General features: G+C 38.1%; 1 protein-coding gene across 1 annotated transcript; it reads left to right on the plus strand.

Moving 5' to 3' along the window:
- The first annotated feature begins 12,892 nt into the window (after positions 1–12,892).
- LOC120357358 lies at positions 12,893–14,092 on the plus strand. Its single transcript, XM_039447537.1, has one exon. It carries the CDS (start codon positions 12,893–12,895, stop codon positions 14,090–14,092), a length of 1,200 nt encoding a protein of 399 aa, XP_039303471.1.
- The last annotated feature ends 3,242 nt before the right edge of the window (positions 14,093–17,334 follow it).

The following is a 17,334-nucleotide window of genomic DNA, read 5'->3' on the forward strand; positions in this document are numbered from 1 at the left end:
TGGGTCCACGACTCTCTTTATTTCCCGCAGGATACAGTCGAGCTCTTTCGATTGGGTCCGCGACTCTTTATTTCCCGCAGGATACAGTCGAGCTCTTTCGATTGGGTCCGCGACTCTTTTATTTCCCGTAGGATACAATCGAGCTCTTTCGATTGGGTCCACGACTCTCTTTATTTCCCGTAGGATACAATCGAGCTCTTTCGATTGGGTCCACGACTCTCTTTATTTCCCGCAGGATACAGTCGAGCTCTTTCGATTGGGTCCGCGACTCTTTATTTCCCGCAGGATACAGTCGAGCTCTTTCGATTGGCTCCGCGACTCTTTTTATTTCCCGTAGGATACAATCGAGCTCTTTCGATTGGGTCCATGACTCTCTTTATTTCCCGCAGGATACAGTCGAGCTCTTTCGATTGGGTCCACGACTCTCTTTATTTCCCGCAGGATACAATCGAGCTCTTTCGATTGGGTCCACGACTCTCTTTATTTCCCGCAGGATACAGTCGAGCTCTTTCGATTGGGTCCGCGACTCTTTTTATTTCCCGCAGGATACAGTCGAGCTCTTTCGATTGGGTCCGCGACTCTTTTTATTTCCCGTAGGATACAATCGAGCTCTTTCGATTGGGTCCACGACTCTCTTTATTTCCCGCAGGATACAGTCGAGCTCTTTCGATTGGGTCCGCGACTCTTTTATTTCCCGTAGGATACAATCGAGCTTTCGCGATTGGGTCCGCGACTCTCCTTATTCCCTGCTGGATACAATCGAACTCTCGTTCGATTGAATTCGCAATTTTCTTTGCTTCCAGCGGAAACGAAGAATTCCGTTCCTTTTATTAATTCAAACTTTTTCCTTTTGCTTTTCTTTTTTCTTCTTTCAAGAAGTTATAATATAAATTTTATTTCCCTTTATAAGAAAGAGAGAACGTAGCCTTAATTCTCAAATTCATTTTAGTGCGTAAGCGAGTCCCTGACCATAAAACTCGAAGAGCCATTAAGAACTGTCGGAGTCGCCGAAATAAGAAGCTCCGGAGGCTTGGCGCATCGTTATCGCTCTGCGGAAAATTACGCAATCAGCGAGCAAAAATTTCTGTTTTGCCTAACGCTCTAATTAATTTGAGTACTTCCGACGAACCGACCGACTCATCTCCGCCAGTCTCAAATCCGTCCCCCGAAGCACACTCTCTTTCCCCCTGTCGTTATCCTTCCCCCTCTTACTCTCCTGGATCTCATGTAGAACCAGATTTTAAACAACCACCAGGGTCACCGTCTTCTACCTTCGATCCTTTTGCAGAGCCCTTAGCATCTCCTCGGGATTCAACCTTTTCTCCTACAGATTTTCCTCCTACACCTTCCCCCGATTTTTTTTATCGTAATTCCGATTCACCTGTTCGAAGACCTCCGGAAGATCCATATTCCCCCGCGCTAGAGTTTCCCCAAGAAAACCCGCATTCCGATTCATTATTTACTCCCGAACAGGTAGAGAATATAGTAAATGAAAATATCGAAGCGAATCGAAGAGTACTCAATGAATTTGAAGAAATCTTCGACTCGCTCCAAAGCCTACCTGGATAACTAAAAATCCCTTGATCATAAAATACACCTACACATGCACACTTATATTCCGTTAAGCACAAATGTAACCAATTAGAATTTAAGTTTTTTTTTAAGAACATAAAGTTTTTCTTCTTTTTATTATACATGTTCTCTATTAACAAAAATGTCATTTGCAAATTAATAATTATTATTTTAGTCATCACCTATCATTGTAATTGGTTATTTCTTTTATTATGTTAAAATAAATTGTAATTCTTAGTTTCAATCATTTTTCTTTACTTCAATCACCTCTAATTCCCGCTCCGATAAAATTGCACTTCGTCCGATCCCGCGTAAAAGCGATTCGATTCGTTTACGCAAAATAAGGACTACACGAATGCAAGAGTCTGAATGAGAGTCATAGGTCGTCATTCTCGACACCTGACCTACATTCTGACTCACCTGACGCATTCGACTCGTCGCACTCGCCCGGAGACATGTGTGCGAGAGATTAGGCCTGTTCCGTCCTTCCTACCTCGCTCGAATTATTTCTCTATGTCTCTACCTGCCAACCGACCCGAGAGACTTATTTCGAGAATTCTGGACGTAACAACTTATTGAAAAGAAAATCTCCAAAGAAGTTTTATTCAACTTAGTCATAGGAAGAAAAAATAATGGAAAATCTATTGTACCATTTTATCTTCAGATAAGAAATCAGCTCTTTTTAAAATTGATATGATTTATCTTTATGGGGTGCTTTTCAATGCAGACCCCCACAAAACATGAAAGGGCATGTGAATATCTGCTTTTAAAAGAAAATTTTGATAAAATTGTAAAATGCAAGATAATATACTATTGCAATGGTTTTTAAAATAATATTGTATTATATCATTTTATCTTGAGATAAGAAATCAGCTCAGATTAACATAACTTATTTTTATGGGTTACTTTTCTATGCAGGCCCTACTATAAAACATAAAATTATAATGATATATGACTATCTCTTAAAATTAATAAAAGCTGAAAAAGATTTGTTCCATGTCGAATGTTATCTTTCTGAAAAACATTGAACTTATTTTATCTTGACAACGTCAAGATGAGTCATACATTTTTTCAAAAATGTGTACTTTAATTGTCCTAACTCAGTATAAAACCGAGAAGTCTGAGTTACTCTCGGTCAGTTTTGAGTTGAAAGTTTAATGAAAAATTCAGCAAGAAGTTTCATCAGAAGATCAGTAAGAAGTTTTATGAGAAGTTCTATAAGAAAAAGATTTCAAATGTTAGTTTTTCTTTTTTTCTCACGAAGATGGAACAAGAAGAAAATATAGTGCTGCAAGAGGAAATAGAAGATGAATTAATGGATGATTTTGATGATTTTGATGAAGATTTTGACGAAGATTTTGAAGTAGAAGAAGAAGAAGAAGATTTCGACCACGTTCTTTCTGACGATTCCAATTATGAAAGTGATACTGATGAAGAAACGTTTGACAAACAGCTTCAAGGAGGAAAGTTTCAAGATTTCAAACAGACAGAGATAAACACCTTTGATGACTCTAAAAAAATGTGCGTGATATATATTTTTTTCATCGAGAGAGACTACCCACATCATAAATACTGCTCCAAATGTGTAGTAAGTTTGCGTGCAGAATTTGAAGGTGCCTGTGCTGTTCGTAGACACAGGATTCGCAAAGTTGCAGATATTCACAAGAGATATTGTACAGAATGTGACACTCCGTTGTACCAAATTATGCCATGTAATTTGTGCTACATTTGTACAAATTGAACTATTTAAAAATTATATATTTATCAGTGTTTATTTTTTTTGTGTGTTTTTTTTTCTCCGATTTATTCAAAAATGGAGCATCTCGAACAAATGGAACTTCAATTATTGGAGCAGTGCCGTGCTATTACTACCTTGGTGCAGTGTTTCGCGTGGCTGCAACGATGTGAAGAGTGCATCGAGCAGCTCGAAGAACTTAGTCGCGCTAAGCGTCCTCGGCTCACCGTTGGATATAGACAATCTGTGGTAGCGAGGATCGCGCGACTCGCGGGTGAAAAGACTCTGTTAGAGAGACGTTTTGTGCACGTTGGTGGTGATTACGCGGGCACTAGTGATAACGCGGAAAGACTCGTTTGGCGAGAAATTGATACCGCGTTTAAGAATCGTGTTCTGATCGGTGCGGTAATTAATTCTAAACACATTGAACCGCGCCAGTTTTTTGAAGATGCGCGGGAAATTGTGATCAAGCGAGTTGGGGATGCTATACGAGAACATAATAGTGTAAAAGTGAACACCGTGTTCAATGGTGAGTTTACGAATATTTGTGGTGAACGTGACAATAAAAATGTTGCCACTAAAAACTGTGAACTTTATCACACTTCAAATCTACACGAGTGGTACGAGCAACGCGTCATTGAAGTCACGTTAGCGATGATCGATGAGTTCCAGGAACGTGATAGCGGATGGAAATTGTTGCGAATCTTAAATTTGACGGTGAACATTAACAAACATAATCCCTTGCACGCGGGGTGTAACATCACATTACCACGTGAAATAATGCTGAAACGAGCAGTGATCAACGTGAAATCTAAAGACAATGCGTGTTTTGCGTGGTCAGTCGTGGCTGCTCTGCATCCAGTCGAACGTCATACGGACCGAACATCTTCTTATCCACATTACGCCACAGTACTTCACTTCAACGGTATAGAGTTTCCAGTGGCGCTAAAAGACATTGCAAAATTTGAACGTCTGAACAGTGTCTCGATCAACGTGTACAGTGTCGAAAAGGAAGGAAAGAGTTTAAGCGTTCTTCCGATACGGCTCACCAGCGACAAAAAAGAGAGGCATATCAACTTGCTGTACGTACAAGATTCACGAAACGATAATCTTGGCCACTATGCGTGGATCAAAAATCTGTCACGCCTCGTGGGCTCACAATTAAGCAAGAAACAGCATAAAAAATACATTTGCAATCGGTAAGTATAATCATAAGAAGAAACGCATATTTTTTATGTACAAAAAAATATTTTAAAAGTATTTAAAAATTGTTTCTTTATTTTTTTCACAGATGTCTGCACTACTTTAGTTTCTGTGAAAAATTGGAGGCTCACACAGTGGACTGCAAAAAAATGAATGACTGCGCCATCCGACTGCCGAACGAGGAGGACAAGTGGCTTGAATTTAGTAACTATCGCAACAAGGAGCGCCTACCATTCATCGTGTACGCGGATTTGGAGTGTGTTCTGCGTAAGATGGATCCAGATAGAGAGGCATCGTATCAGCATCATGAGGTATTCAGTGTAGCATATTACGTAAAATGCTCGTATGACGATGCGTTATCATTTTATCGGTTTCGTCGTGGTAATGTTTGCGTTCCATGGTTCATTAATGAATTAAAAAACTTAGCACATAATGTAAATAATATTTTATCGACTAATGTCCCCATGGAATTAACACGAGACGATTGGGCAAAACATAACAGCACCACGCACTGTCATGTTTGCGAAAAACCGTTTGCGCTGAACGACACGCGGGTACGCGATCATTGTCACCTTACCGGTCGTTACCGTGGCCCTGCCCATTCAAACTGTAACTTAAATTATAAAAATTCACATTGCATTCCCGTAGTTTTTCACAATTTAGCTGGTTACGATACTCATTTTATTATTAAAGAAATTGCTACCGCGTTCGAAGGCGAGATCGATTTGCTGCCTATAACAAAGGAAAAATATATTTCTTTTACTAAACATTTTAAAAGCACCGAGAATAAAAAAAATAAGACAGGCATAAAATTAAGATTTATTGATTCATACAAATTTCTCGCTTCTAGTCTTGATAAATTAGCATCATTTCTAAACAAAAATAAACTACGGATAATGCAACGTGAATATTATAATTTATCCACAGCAAATTTTGATTTGCTAACGCGAAAAGGCGTCTTCTCATATGAATACGTTGATTGTTTGGAAAAATTAGAGGAGACCGAGTTACCACCGCGCGATTCATTTTTCAGTACATTAACAGGCGAAACGGTGTCGAAAAACGATTATGCACACGCCGTTAACGTGTGGCAGCGGTTCTCCATCCAAACGCTCGGAGACTATAGCGATTTATATTTGAAAACCGATATATTGTTATTGGCCGATATTTTTGAGAACTTTCGCGACAGTTGCGTTATCAGTTACGGACTCGATCCCGTATATTATTACACATTGCCCGGTTATACGTGGGATGCAATGTTGAAATATACACAAATAAAATTTGAACTACTGACGGACATTGATATGGTATTATTTATCGAGCGCGGTATACGTGGTGGTCTAAGTCAATGTTCCAATAGATACGCACAGGCCAATAACAAGTACATGTGTTCGTATGACCTATCGAAACCGTCGTCGTATCTAATGTACTATGATGTTAATAATTTGTATGGTTGGGCAATGTGTCAACCATTGCCCTACGGTGAATTTCGATGGATCAAAGACGCTGAGAACTTTGACGCGAGCGCAATCGCTCCGGATTCGCCTATGGGTTATATTCTCGAGGTGGACTTGGAGTATCCGCAACATCTCCATGACATGCACGCCGATCTACCGTTCTGTCCGACGCGCGATAAGCCGCTCGGAAAGCGGCAGGATAAACTTCTAGCGACGGTTTATGACAAAAAGCGTTATGTCATCCATTACCGCAACTTGCAGCAGTGCATGCGCCACGGTCTTCGTGTAACAAAAATTCACCGCGTACTACAATTTGCGCAATCTCCATGGCTTCGTAATTACATTCAGCTAAAAACAGATTTTAGAACTCATGCAAATAATGAATTTGAGAAAAATTTGTATAAATTAATGAATAATGCGGTATTCGGTAAAACTATGGAGAATGTGCGTAACCACGTCAATGTAAAATTATTAACTAAATGGGATGGACGGTACGGTGCGGAGGCAATGATTGCGAAACCGAATTTTCACAGTCGTAGCGTCTTTTCGGAGAATCTGGTCGCGATCGAATTGCGTAAACTCGAGGTGAAGTTCAACAAGCCAATTTATGTGGGTATGTGTATACTCGACGTATCCAAGACATGCTTGTATGAATTTCATCATGAATACATGGCACCATTGTTTCGCGAGAAATGTAAAATTATGTATACCGATACGGATAGTTTAATATATAACATTGAATGTGATGACGTATATGAAATTATGAAGCGTGATATTAATAAATTCGACATGAGCGATTACGCAGTTGATAATGTGTATGGTATTCCGCTCGCTAATAAAAAAGTGCCGGGGCTAATGAAAGATGAAAATAATGTCTGATTATGACTAAATTCATAGGGCTTAGAGCAAAGATGTATGCCTTGCGCGTTGATGGTAAAAAAGATACAAAGAAAGTCAAGGGAGTTAAGAGTAACGTTGTAGCAAAATCGATAACTTTCCATGATTATACGCGATGCTTGCAGGATGAAATTGAAATGACGCGACAACAGTCATGCATAAGATCTAAATTACATGAAGTATATACCGTGCTTGAAACTAAGATTGCTCTAAGTCCATACGACGATAAGCGATATATTGTACCCGGTTCTACTAACACTCTCCCATGGGGGCATTATAAAATACCTCAATAAAACACTTAATTTGTATATTGTATATATTGCAAACATTATAAATAAAATACTGAATTTTTTTTTAATATGTATGTATATATGCGAACTTTACAAATAAAACACTAATTTTTGTAAATATTGCAAATATTATAAATAAAACATTTTTTTTATAACATGTTTTAGAAATAAGCAACTCATTTTGTATTTTATATCTTTATATATTTTAATAAATGTAAGCACAAAATGCTTTATAATGTAATAATATGTTTATATATAATTTATTTACAACACACTATCCTTATGTATCCAAGAATTATGTGATTCATCGAATCCCAGCCATTTCACATAAACCTCATTTCCACTTTTGCGCAACACTTTTTCAACAAGATACACATCAGGATTAGCGACACGATGCAACTCGTATTCGTAGAATCCTCCGGCAACAGGTTTTCCACGGTAGTCTTCCAGGAGATACGTCACAGGATTTGTTTTCTGCACTTTGATGATTCTAAACACCTCCGTCGTCCAATTTGGTGTGTAACCTTTCTCAAAAGTTGTTTTGAATTTACTCACACGTACCGAATCACCCACTTTGAATCGCGCTGATTTGGCAATCTTAGGGTGGTTGTACACCATGGTTAAGAGTTTTTCAGCATTTGTGGGAGTAACATCGATGGGTCGCATACCAATAGTTCGGTGCTTTCTCATATTGTACTCCGATAAGAGACGTGGCAACAAATCGATCCATTTATAGCTTCCATTGAGTGTAAACTGTTTCCACATGTTGTTCTTCAACGTACGGTTGAACCGTTCGACCACCGACGCCTTCATTACAGAGTATGTAGAATAGTGATTAATGTTATGTTTTTTCAAAAGTTCTTGCACGTTTACGTTGTAAAATTCTTTTCCCATGTCGGTTTGCAAATTTTTTGGACATCTTCCATCGCCTCGAATTATCTTTGCCATCGCTGTAGCCATCTCAGTTCCACTCTTAGTTTTCAACGGCAAGGCCCATGCATACTTGCTCAGCACATCGATAACGGTGAGAATGTAATGGTAACCTTTGTTAAATCGCGTATAAGGACGCATCTCGACCACATCTGCCTGCCACAGATCATCGTATCCGTAAACTATGACATGTCTTCGCGGGAAATTTTTTCTTGCAGGGGAATGCAGTTCTTCCATCAGCCGTTGTTTCTCGGAACTTTTCTTCTTAGACATGTTTGATCACGATGTATGACACACGAATGACGCAGAGATATGATGTTTACTCTCTCTTCTATTTTGTCTTATCAGAAAAAAGCGTCATTATTTCAGGCTTATGTAGCGCAGTTTGTATGTTATTTTGGAACTCTATCATCCTCTTCTCGAATTCTTCCTGTCGATTTATCAAAATTTGTATGCTTTGTTGCACGTATCGTTTGTTTGCAGCATCATCATCGTCCACAGGTAGAGCTACACGTCGAATCTTGCGCGATCTTGCATCAAAGTCGGTTGCGACCACGCAAAGAGCATTGTCACGCACGTAATTTCTGAGTGATCCATTCCATTGGTAGTATGGTTCCGCTCCACTTTTTCCGAGTGATATTCCAAACTTGTTTATTTCGACGTTGACTAAATGATTTTGTATCGTGCGGTTTTAATTTATAATAAGGCCGACCTCGCAAAGTTCTTCGATTATTGACAGAATCTCATTATCATGAGCGTTGTTGCCAGCTCGACGAGAAGCGTCGAGCAATCGAAGGCGGTCCACTAGTTCGTTAGGATCGTCCCAATGAACGTAATCGATCTTGTTATCAGTCAACCTCATGGTGGATGATATCACGCCTTTACCCTTTTTTGTACCCATAAGCGGAGCGATGATTTGCTTATATTTGTATCCCTTGTTACCCATGATGGGATTATCGGCGCTCCAACTACGTCTATGAGCATTCGTTTTTAACAGTATATTTTTATACGTTTGTTTGTCATCCTCGGTAATAATAGCTTTATCGGGAAGTCTCTTGAAAATCAACTCGTATAATCCTGGTGTACCATTGTACTTTACTTTACCTATGATTAATTTGTCATCTTTGTTGATGTCAAATCGTTTGTCTCCGAGCCTCATACCATCTTTCCCGAAAAATACACCGTACACATAATCAACCTCGTTTTGTTTGTCGTTAGCAAAGAGCAGGTCCACGTACTTTCGTCCCAATGGTCCCAGCTGACTATACAACACATCACGCTCTTCTGGTAGTTGCAAAACCTCTCTGACAGACGTTTCAAATGTAGATTTCATTTTGACATCTTCTTCCTCCGGTATGAATGGTAGTAGTGGTGGGTTTTGCGGTTTTATCGGTGTAGATTCAAACGTTTGTTCAAAACTAAACGTTGATGAATCCAAGGTGTCCTTGTCGTCGCCATAGTCATCATTCAATTGTATCTTGCGTTGCTTTCTTGGTGGTGGTGTTAATTCAAACAATCTATCACTATTACCGCTAAACTCATGTTTTCTTTTAATGATTTTTTTCGCAACATTAGCTTCTTCCTTAACATCTTTCACGACATTGACTTCTTTCTTAATTTTTCTTTTCACAGCATCAATGACTTTTCTTTTAATCGGCCGAAAGTTCTCGGTGTCTTTAACAAAATTGACATTGTTCTTAATTGGTTGAGATTTCTCAGTATTTTCAACAATCTGTTTTAGAGGTTCGACGATGGGTTTAAACTGTTTCTCCAACGCTATATCTTCCTCTATTTTACCAGTTTTCAAAGAATGATATTTTTTACGAATCAAATCGCTCGTTTTTGCAATCTGCTTTGCTATTCTCTCACGATCCTCGATACTGTTGTTGTTGTTCATGTTGGAGGAGAAACGTTGCTTACTTAACGTATCGTCAACAACTAACCACGTTACGGTACCGCATAATCGTTAAATCCTTTTCTGTATCGCCCGTTGTTAAGCGCACTATCCTTGTCTATTACTAGGAATCCATACTTTTGTTGCCAACAAGTACTACACAATTCACAAAAATCTTCGTACGACATGTCGGTGTTTACATGATCGTTGTATACATGTTTGAGGTTGGTACCATCTTGTTTGAATAAGATTAACAAATTCGCATTGTCACGTATAAGATGTTTCGGTATCTTTGCATACGTCTGACAGAGATAGAAGCTGTCAACATCCATGTGACGACCCATTGTAAAGTACTCTTTTATAACATCTTGCTTGTCACATGCCACGTCATCAAAGATAAAAATGGAATTTGGAAGCGCCTCGTTCGGTGGAACGACGTCGTTGTTGTTGGAAAATGTAAAATAACCAATTTCATCTATCGGTGTCAATAAGTTCTCCAAGTATTGATATTTTGGTTGTTGCAGTGATTTTGAGTACACATACACGTTCTCGAAGCGCACACCATGTGGACTTTCCATTAAGCTTATCAACACGTTTGTCTTGCCACAGTTTGATGGACCACAGATGATACCGCGTATAGAAATCGGTAACATGTTTCCATGCTTACGCATCTTTTTCTCAGACATTAACTGTATTTTATCATCAAAATTTATCACTTCAATCACCTGCAACTGTCGCACGAACCGCATATTTGTTCTCTCTCTTACACTCTTTCTCTCTATAACGATAAAAAAGAAAATGAAAAACGATACCGAAAGCTGGCCTATTTATAGAAGCGCGTTGAGCGAAAGAGCTTAGTATACAAAATGTTTTGTGTTGGATAATTGCTACAGACTCAGTTTAACGATTGATAAAAAAATTGTGTTGAATGTCGAAGAAACGTAAGGGTTGTGGCTTATTGAACAGCGCGATAAATGCACATCCTTTCGAATTGCATATCCCCGGATGTCAGTTTTGCGGTCCGGGAACGCATTTAGAAAAGCGATTGACTAGAGGCGACCGAGGCATTAATCCGTTGGACACGGCGTGTTGTGAGCACGATATAGCCTATTCGCAAAGCAAAGATCTCGCTAAACGACACGTGGCCGACGATATACTCGCAACAAAAGCGCGAAAACGCATTACTGCAAAAGATTCGACTCTCGGGGAGAGAGCTGCTGCTGCAACCGTTTGGGCAGCTATGAAGGCTAAGACAAAACTCGGCATGGGTTTGAAAAAAAAAATGAAGAAGAAAAAGAAGGCAACGACGAAAAAACGAATACTTCCGGTGGCGAAACGCGGTGGTTTCCTACCAATTCTACCGTTGTTGGGAGTCCTTGGTTCAGTTGCTGGTGGAGCGGCGGGAATCGCAAAAGTGGTTAACGATAATAAAGCGGCACAGCGTCAACTGGAAGAACTGAAACGCCATAATCGTGTCATAGAAGGTGGTGGAGTTTATCTTGCTCCATACAAGCACGGACGAGGAATCTCGAGAAAAAGAAACGTCAAAAAAGAAGCATTAAAAATGCCAAAGGGTGCGACTACCAACGTACAACTGCAACAACTGGCAAACCGTATACGCATTCCATATTTCAGAGGTGTTTTCATGCGTACCACCTTACCAACAGATAGAGTATATAGAAACGAGAGCGGTATCGTGAATTTGGACAATGCTAAGGGACCTGGCACTCATTGGGTGGCGTATGCAAAGACAGGGAATCGCGTTATATATTTCGACAGTTTTGGTAACCTTCGTCCACCGAGAGAATTGGTGCGATATCTAAACGTCACACAAATTGAATACAATCGCATGGCTTATCAACGTTACAATCAAAACAATTGTGGACAACTTTGTTTGCAATTTTTACAAACCGTTGAAGATCAGTTTAAAAATTGACATTGCAATGCTTGAAACTCAGTACTCGCTCAGACATGTCATTGACGTTTACACTGACAGGCAAAAGTAGCATCTTCGCGGTAAGCTACTTTCCAGCCGTAGATTTGAGCGACGATGATTACGAGCTCGGCTTGACAGACTTTGAAACCTACTACACAATACCTAATGTAAACTCATCAAATAATAAATTTTACTATGACAAGGATGATAAGGAAATTATCATTCCCGAAGGATCGTATGAACTGCGTGACATAAGCAAGTATCTGAAACGTGCAATTTTACAATCTCATCATCTTGATGTCGATGGTATTTCAATTGCAACGCCGGTTGTCCGCGGTGATATGGTGTTCGATGACGGTGAGAAAGGAGAGTTCCCGATAATGATCCGCGCGAATAACAATACGATGAAGAGTGAGGTCAACTGTGCCCATCAAATAAATTTTACCAAACCCAATAACATTGGCTCGCTGCTAGGATTTTCATCGAGTCGTATACTAGAGCCTCAACAGTGGCATGAATCAGATGCACCGATAAATATTATCAACGTAAATATTATTCGCATAGAATGCAATGTAACCACGGGGGCGTACAGCAACGATAAGTGCGTGCACACGATACACGAGTTTTCACCGAGGGTACCACCAGGATATAAGATATCGGAAACGCCATCACAGATCATTTACCTTCCAGTCATCGCACGGAGCATTTCAGACTTAACGATTCGCATTGTGGATCAAGACGGTCGATTGCTCGATTTTCGCGGAGAGGAAATCACTGTTAGACTGCACGTACGGAGACAGAGACGATAACGTGACATGCTCGTGTTCAACGAGCAGGCAAAACAATCAAGAAACACAAGTTATAACAAAGAGACGACAACGACGACGACGCCAATCAAGAATATTCAATTGTCTGGCAAAAGAAAACTCATCACATCAAACATACAATTTTTGAAATCATTGGGATTCACTGTACGAAATGGTTGATATCTTGAACGTTAAAGGTGAACCGATCTTTGACGATCGCATCATCAAGATGGAGACTCACACGTATAATCCGTATGCCAACACGACATTTGGGAATAGCGATGAGATAAGGATACCAATACAGCAGCAAGATTTATATACGTTACCGTGTGAAAGTTTTCTCTACATCGAAGGAAGATTGACGACAAAGAATGCAAATGCTAATACGCCAGTGCTTGGTTTTAATTGTGTAGGGTACATGTTTGATGAAATTCGATATGAACTCAACGGTGTGGAGATTGATCGCTCTAGAAACGTTGGAATGACTAGTATGATGAAAACTTATGTATCAATGTCGGAGTTAAACATAAGAAATCTATTACATGCTGGATTTCCATATGGGGATAGAATAGAAACATTTGATGGATATTTTAATTTTTGTGTACCGCTTAACGTGCTATTGGGATTTTGTGAAGATTACAAACATGTAATAGTTAATGCTCGTCATGAGTTAATTTTGATACGAGCGCGCAATGATAACAATTGTCTTGTGGGAGATCCAGCGATGGAACCGAAACTTGAATTATTCAAAGTGCAATGGCGTATGCCTCATGTTATGTTAAATGAAGTCAACAAACTATCCATGTTGCGAACCTTGCAGAGCGGGCGATACCTGAGTGTGAGTTTCCGTTCATGGGATCTATATGAGTATCCCTTATTGCCAAGTACGACGAAGCATTCCTGGGCAGTTAAGACTGCAACTCAGCTAGAAAAACCACGATATGTCATTTTTGTTCTGCAAACTAATAGAAAAATTATGAGAGCTGACAAGAGATACCTCGATACCAGTAAAATAACCAATGTAAAACTTTATCTAAACTCTGAATTTTATCCTTACGATGATCTGAATCTAGACTTTGGTAAAGGCAAATATGCTCTCTTGTATGACATGTATGCACGTTTTCGTCCGTCTTATTATCAACATAAATGTTTGGAACCGATGTTTGACGTAGCAGCATTTAGATCTTATGCTATGGCTGTCATTGACTGCTCGCGACAAAACGAGTCTATTAAGAGCGCTACAGTTGATGTGAGATTGGAATTTGAATTGAAAGAGAATGCACCGGCAAATACTAGCGCCTACTGTCTCATTATACACGATCGCGTGATTGAATATTCCCCATTGACCAACGTAGTGCGCAAAATCATGTAAAAATACTGCCATATAAAAATCAAGATGTTTTGTAATAAGAAGCAGTCTCGAAAAATTACTCGTTATGGTCGTGCCAACATTTGTAGACCTGCAAGGTTTTATTGTTAGAAGAAGATTTGTCGTGAAGGAAGTGGCGGTATTGAGACAGAAGAACGTTCTCTCACATTACATTTTTACAAATTCTATACCATGGGACGCATTGCTAAAATCCGAAAAGTCTTGCGTTTCTTGGTTGACTGCTTATCATCATGGATTGCAATGGCACGATGGGATGGTCCCGTATTGGATGGCGAAAGATCTGATTACGAGAGCTGTGTATGGAATGATAAAGAATGATGACATTGATGGTGACGACGGCGATGACGACAATGAAGATCTTGTATATGTTAAGGGATATGAAAAACAAGAGTGGTTGAAAGATATGCTGGATGCTGATGCGAGAGATAATGTAGTCATCAAGACCATGGATGCTGATTATGAAGACATAGAATCTTTGAATAAATTATATGCTACTAACACTATGCAATGTGGAAAACATGTTAAGAATTGCGCATTACAAAATGTATTTAAAATGTATAATTGGTGGTCACAACGCCAAAAGAAAAATAGTAATATTTGAAAAAATAAAAATATAAAATACATAAATATATATATTTTTTTTCTTTCCCTATCCCGATAGTTAAGAATCAATAGTGGTATAATAATGATTCAATAGTAGTACGATTATGGAACAACGCGGTTCGATAGACGTTCGATCATGGAACAATGTGGTTTGATAGACGTTCAATTGATGTTCAATTATTGATCAATGTGGTTCAATAGACGTTCGATCATAGAACAACGCGGATCAATAGACGTTCGATCATGGAACAATGTGGTTCGATAGACGTTCGATCATAGAACAACGCGGTTCGATAGACGTTCGATCATGGAACAATGTGGTTCGATAGACGTTCAATTGATGTTCAATTATTGATCAATGTGGTTCAATAGACGTTCGATCATAGAACAACGTGGTTTAATTGATGTTCAATTAATGTTTAATCATTGTTTGAGTATATATTATTGCCATAGAAGATAAAGCGTTAGTCATACTATGCGAGCGAGAACAATGTGTGTGGGCGAGAGAGAGAGAAAACCATGTACAATAGCCATAACTTGTGCGAGCGAGAGCGCACAGGAGGGAGGGAGACAGAGAGAGACAGAGAGAGAGAGAGAGAGAGAGAAAGAGAAAGAGAGAGAGTGATAGAGAGAGAGGGAGGGAGAGAGAAAACAATACGTTTATTCCCAAATAACTGTTATTTGCTAAACTAATTTTTTAATAAATTAATATAAAATTTATATTAAATTGATATTAGGTTAATATTAACCTAATATAAACATAATAAAAATTTATATTAATTTATTAAAAATTAGTTTAGCAAATAACAATTTGGAAAAAAAAATTATTTTAATTATTAGTTTGATATAAAAAATTATTTTAATTAATAATCGAAAATAAAAATTATTTTAATTAATAGTTTGATATAAAATTAATATACATATAATTAATTTAATTAATAGTTTGATATAAAATTAATATAAATTTAATGCGAGCGAGAACGCGCAGGGGAAAGGGAGAGAGAGAGTGATACGTTTATTCCCAAATTATGTTATTTACTAAACTAATTTTTTAATAAATTAATATAAAATTTATATTAAATTGATATTAGGTTAATATTAACCTAATATATACATAATAAAATTTTATATTAATTTATTAAAAATTAGTTTAACAAATAACAATTTGGAAAAAAATTATTTTAATTATTAGTTTGATATAAAAAATTATTTTAAATAATAATCTGATATAAAAATTATTTTAATTATTAGTTTGATATAAAATTAATATAAATATAATTAATTTAATTAATAGTTTGATATAAAATTAATATAAATTTAATTAATTTAATTAATAAGGGGGGGGGCTCCCTTCCCCATCCCACTCTTCCTCCCGTGTCACGTGACTTCCCCCACCCCAAATTGGGTTAGAACCGGCCCCTTATATCTACTGTTAAACAATACTTTTTTTTCTTAGCTTTATCCCCACTTCTCAAAAATCAGGGAATCGCACAGTATATATATTATCTTTGAGACTGTTCACGCGATGCTACAATGTTTTGTTTTTTGCTTGTCACACGTACAGCACACACATACGACATCTAACGTCGTATGTTTATTATTTAACTCGAAATGCCATGAGTTTGGTCAACTTCAGAACAAAAAGAATTACGGCTCAGTGCGTTATACTTTTTCGTAATACTTGAACAAAAGATACTTAAAGAGTAATACAATTGTTCTATCATTATGGATATGCATAATAGTGACATTCCATCAACTTCCGATCCTGTTGTGGATGTCGTGCACGTAATTAAACCGACAAACAGTAGGATGAGTAAGATAAATCATGAAAAACGTCGTAATACAAAACATTACCAAACAGCAGGCAAGCGGTTAAGCAGGCGAAAATCGAGAGTTATTAAAAGGTAATGTAATAATAAGAAATTGACACACTGCATCAAAATTTGCCTACAAATGTTATAAAAAGATTATAACATTTTAATGTTTGTAATTGATTTGTGTTTAATTCAATCTATGTGTAAGAAGATGATTTACATAATAATAAAGTATATTGACAGAAATAGATAGATAGATAGATAGACAGATAGATAGATAGATAGATAGATAGATAGATAGATAGATAGATAGATAGATAGATAGATAGATAGATAGATAGATAGATAGATAGATAGATAGATAGAGAGAGAGAGAGAGAGAGAGAGAGAGAGAGTGTGTGTGTGTGTGTGTGTGTGTGTGTGTGTGTGTGTGTGTGTGTGTGTGTGTGTGTGTGTGTGTGTGTGTGTGTGTGTGTGTGTGACGTAGATGTATCAGATTTTGTTTTAATTTGGATATAAATATTAATGCAATAATTGTCCCCTATAATATATTAATGTTGACTTAATATCTCATAAGGGAAGGATCAGGTGAGTCACCCTGGGATTTCGATCACAATTTTTTTACTTATTCTACAGACGAAAAAAAGTTTACGTCTCCCGGCATTTGATCTAATAGGCCTTAGTTTTGAAATAATAAATTTGTGAAAATTGGCCATACCGCGGCGTGCCATATGAGCCTTCCCGGTAAGTGTTCTTCCAACTAATGCAGTCGGCTCCGTGCGTTAGATGCTTGCTTCACAATCGTAC

This window comes from Solenopsis invicta, chromosome 3, assembly GCF_016802725.1.
Source record: "Solenopsis invicta isolate M01_SB chromosome 3, UNIL_Sinv_3.0, whole genome shotgun sequence".
Taxonomy (NCBI): domain Eukaryota; kingdom Metazoa; phylum Arthropoda; class Insecta; order Hymenoptera; family Formicidae; genus Solenopsis; species Solenopsis invicta.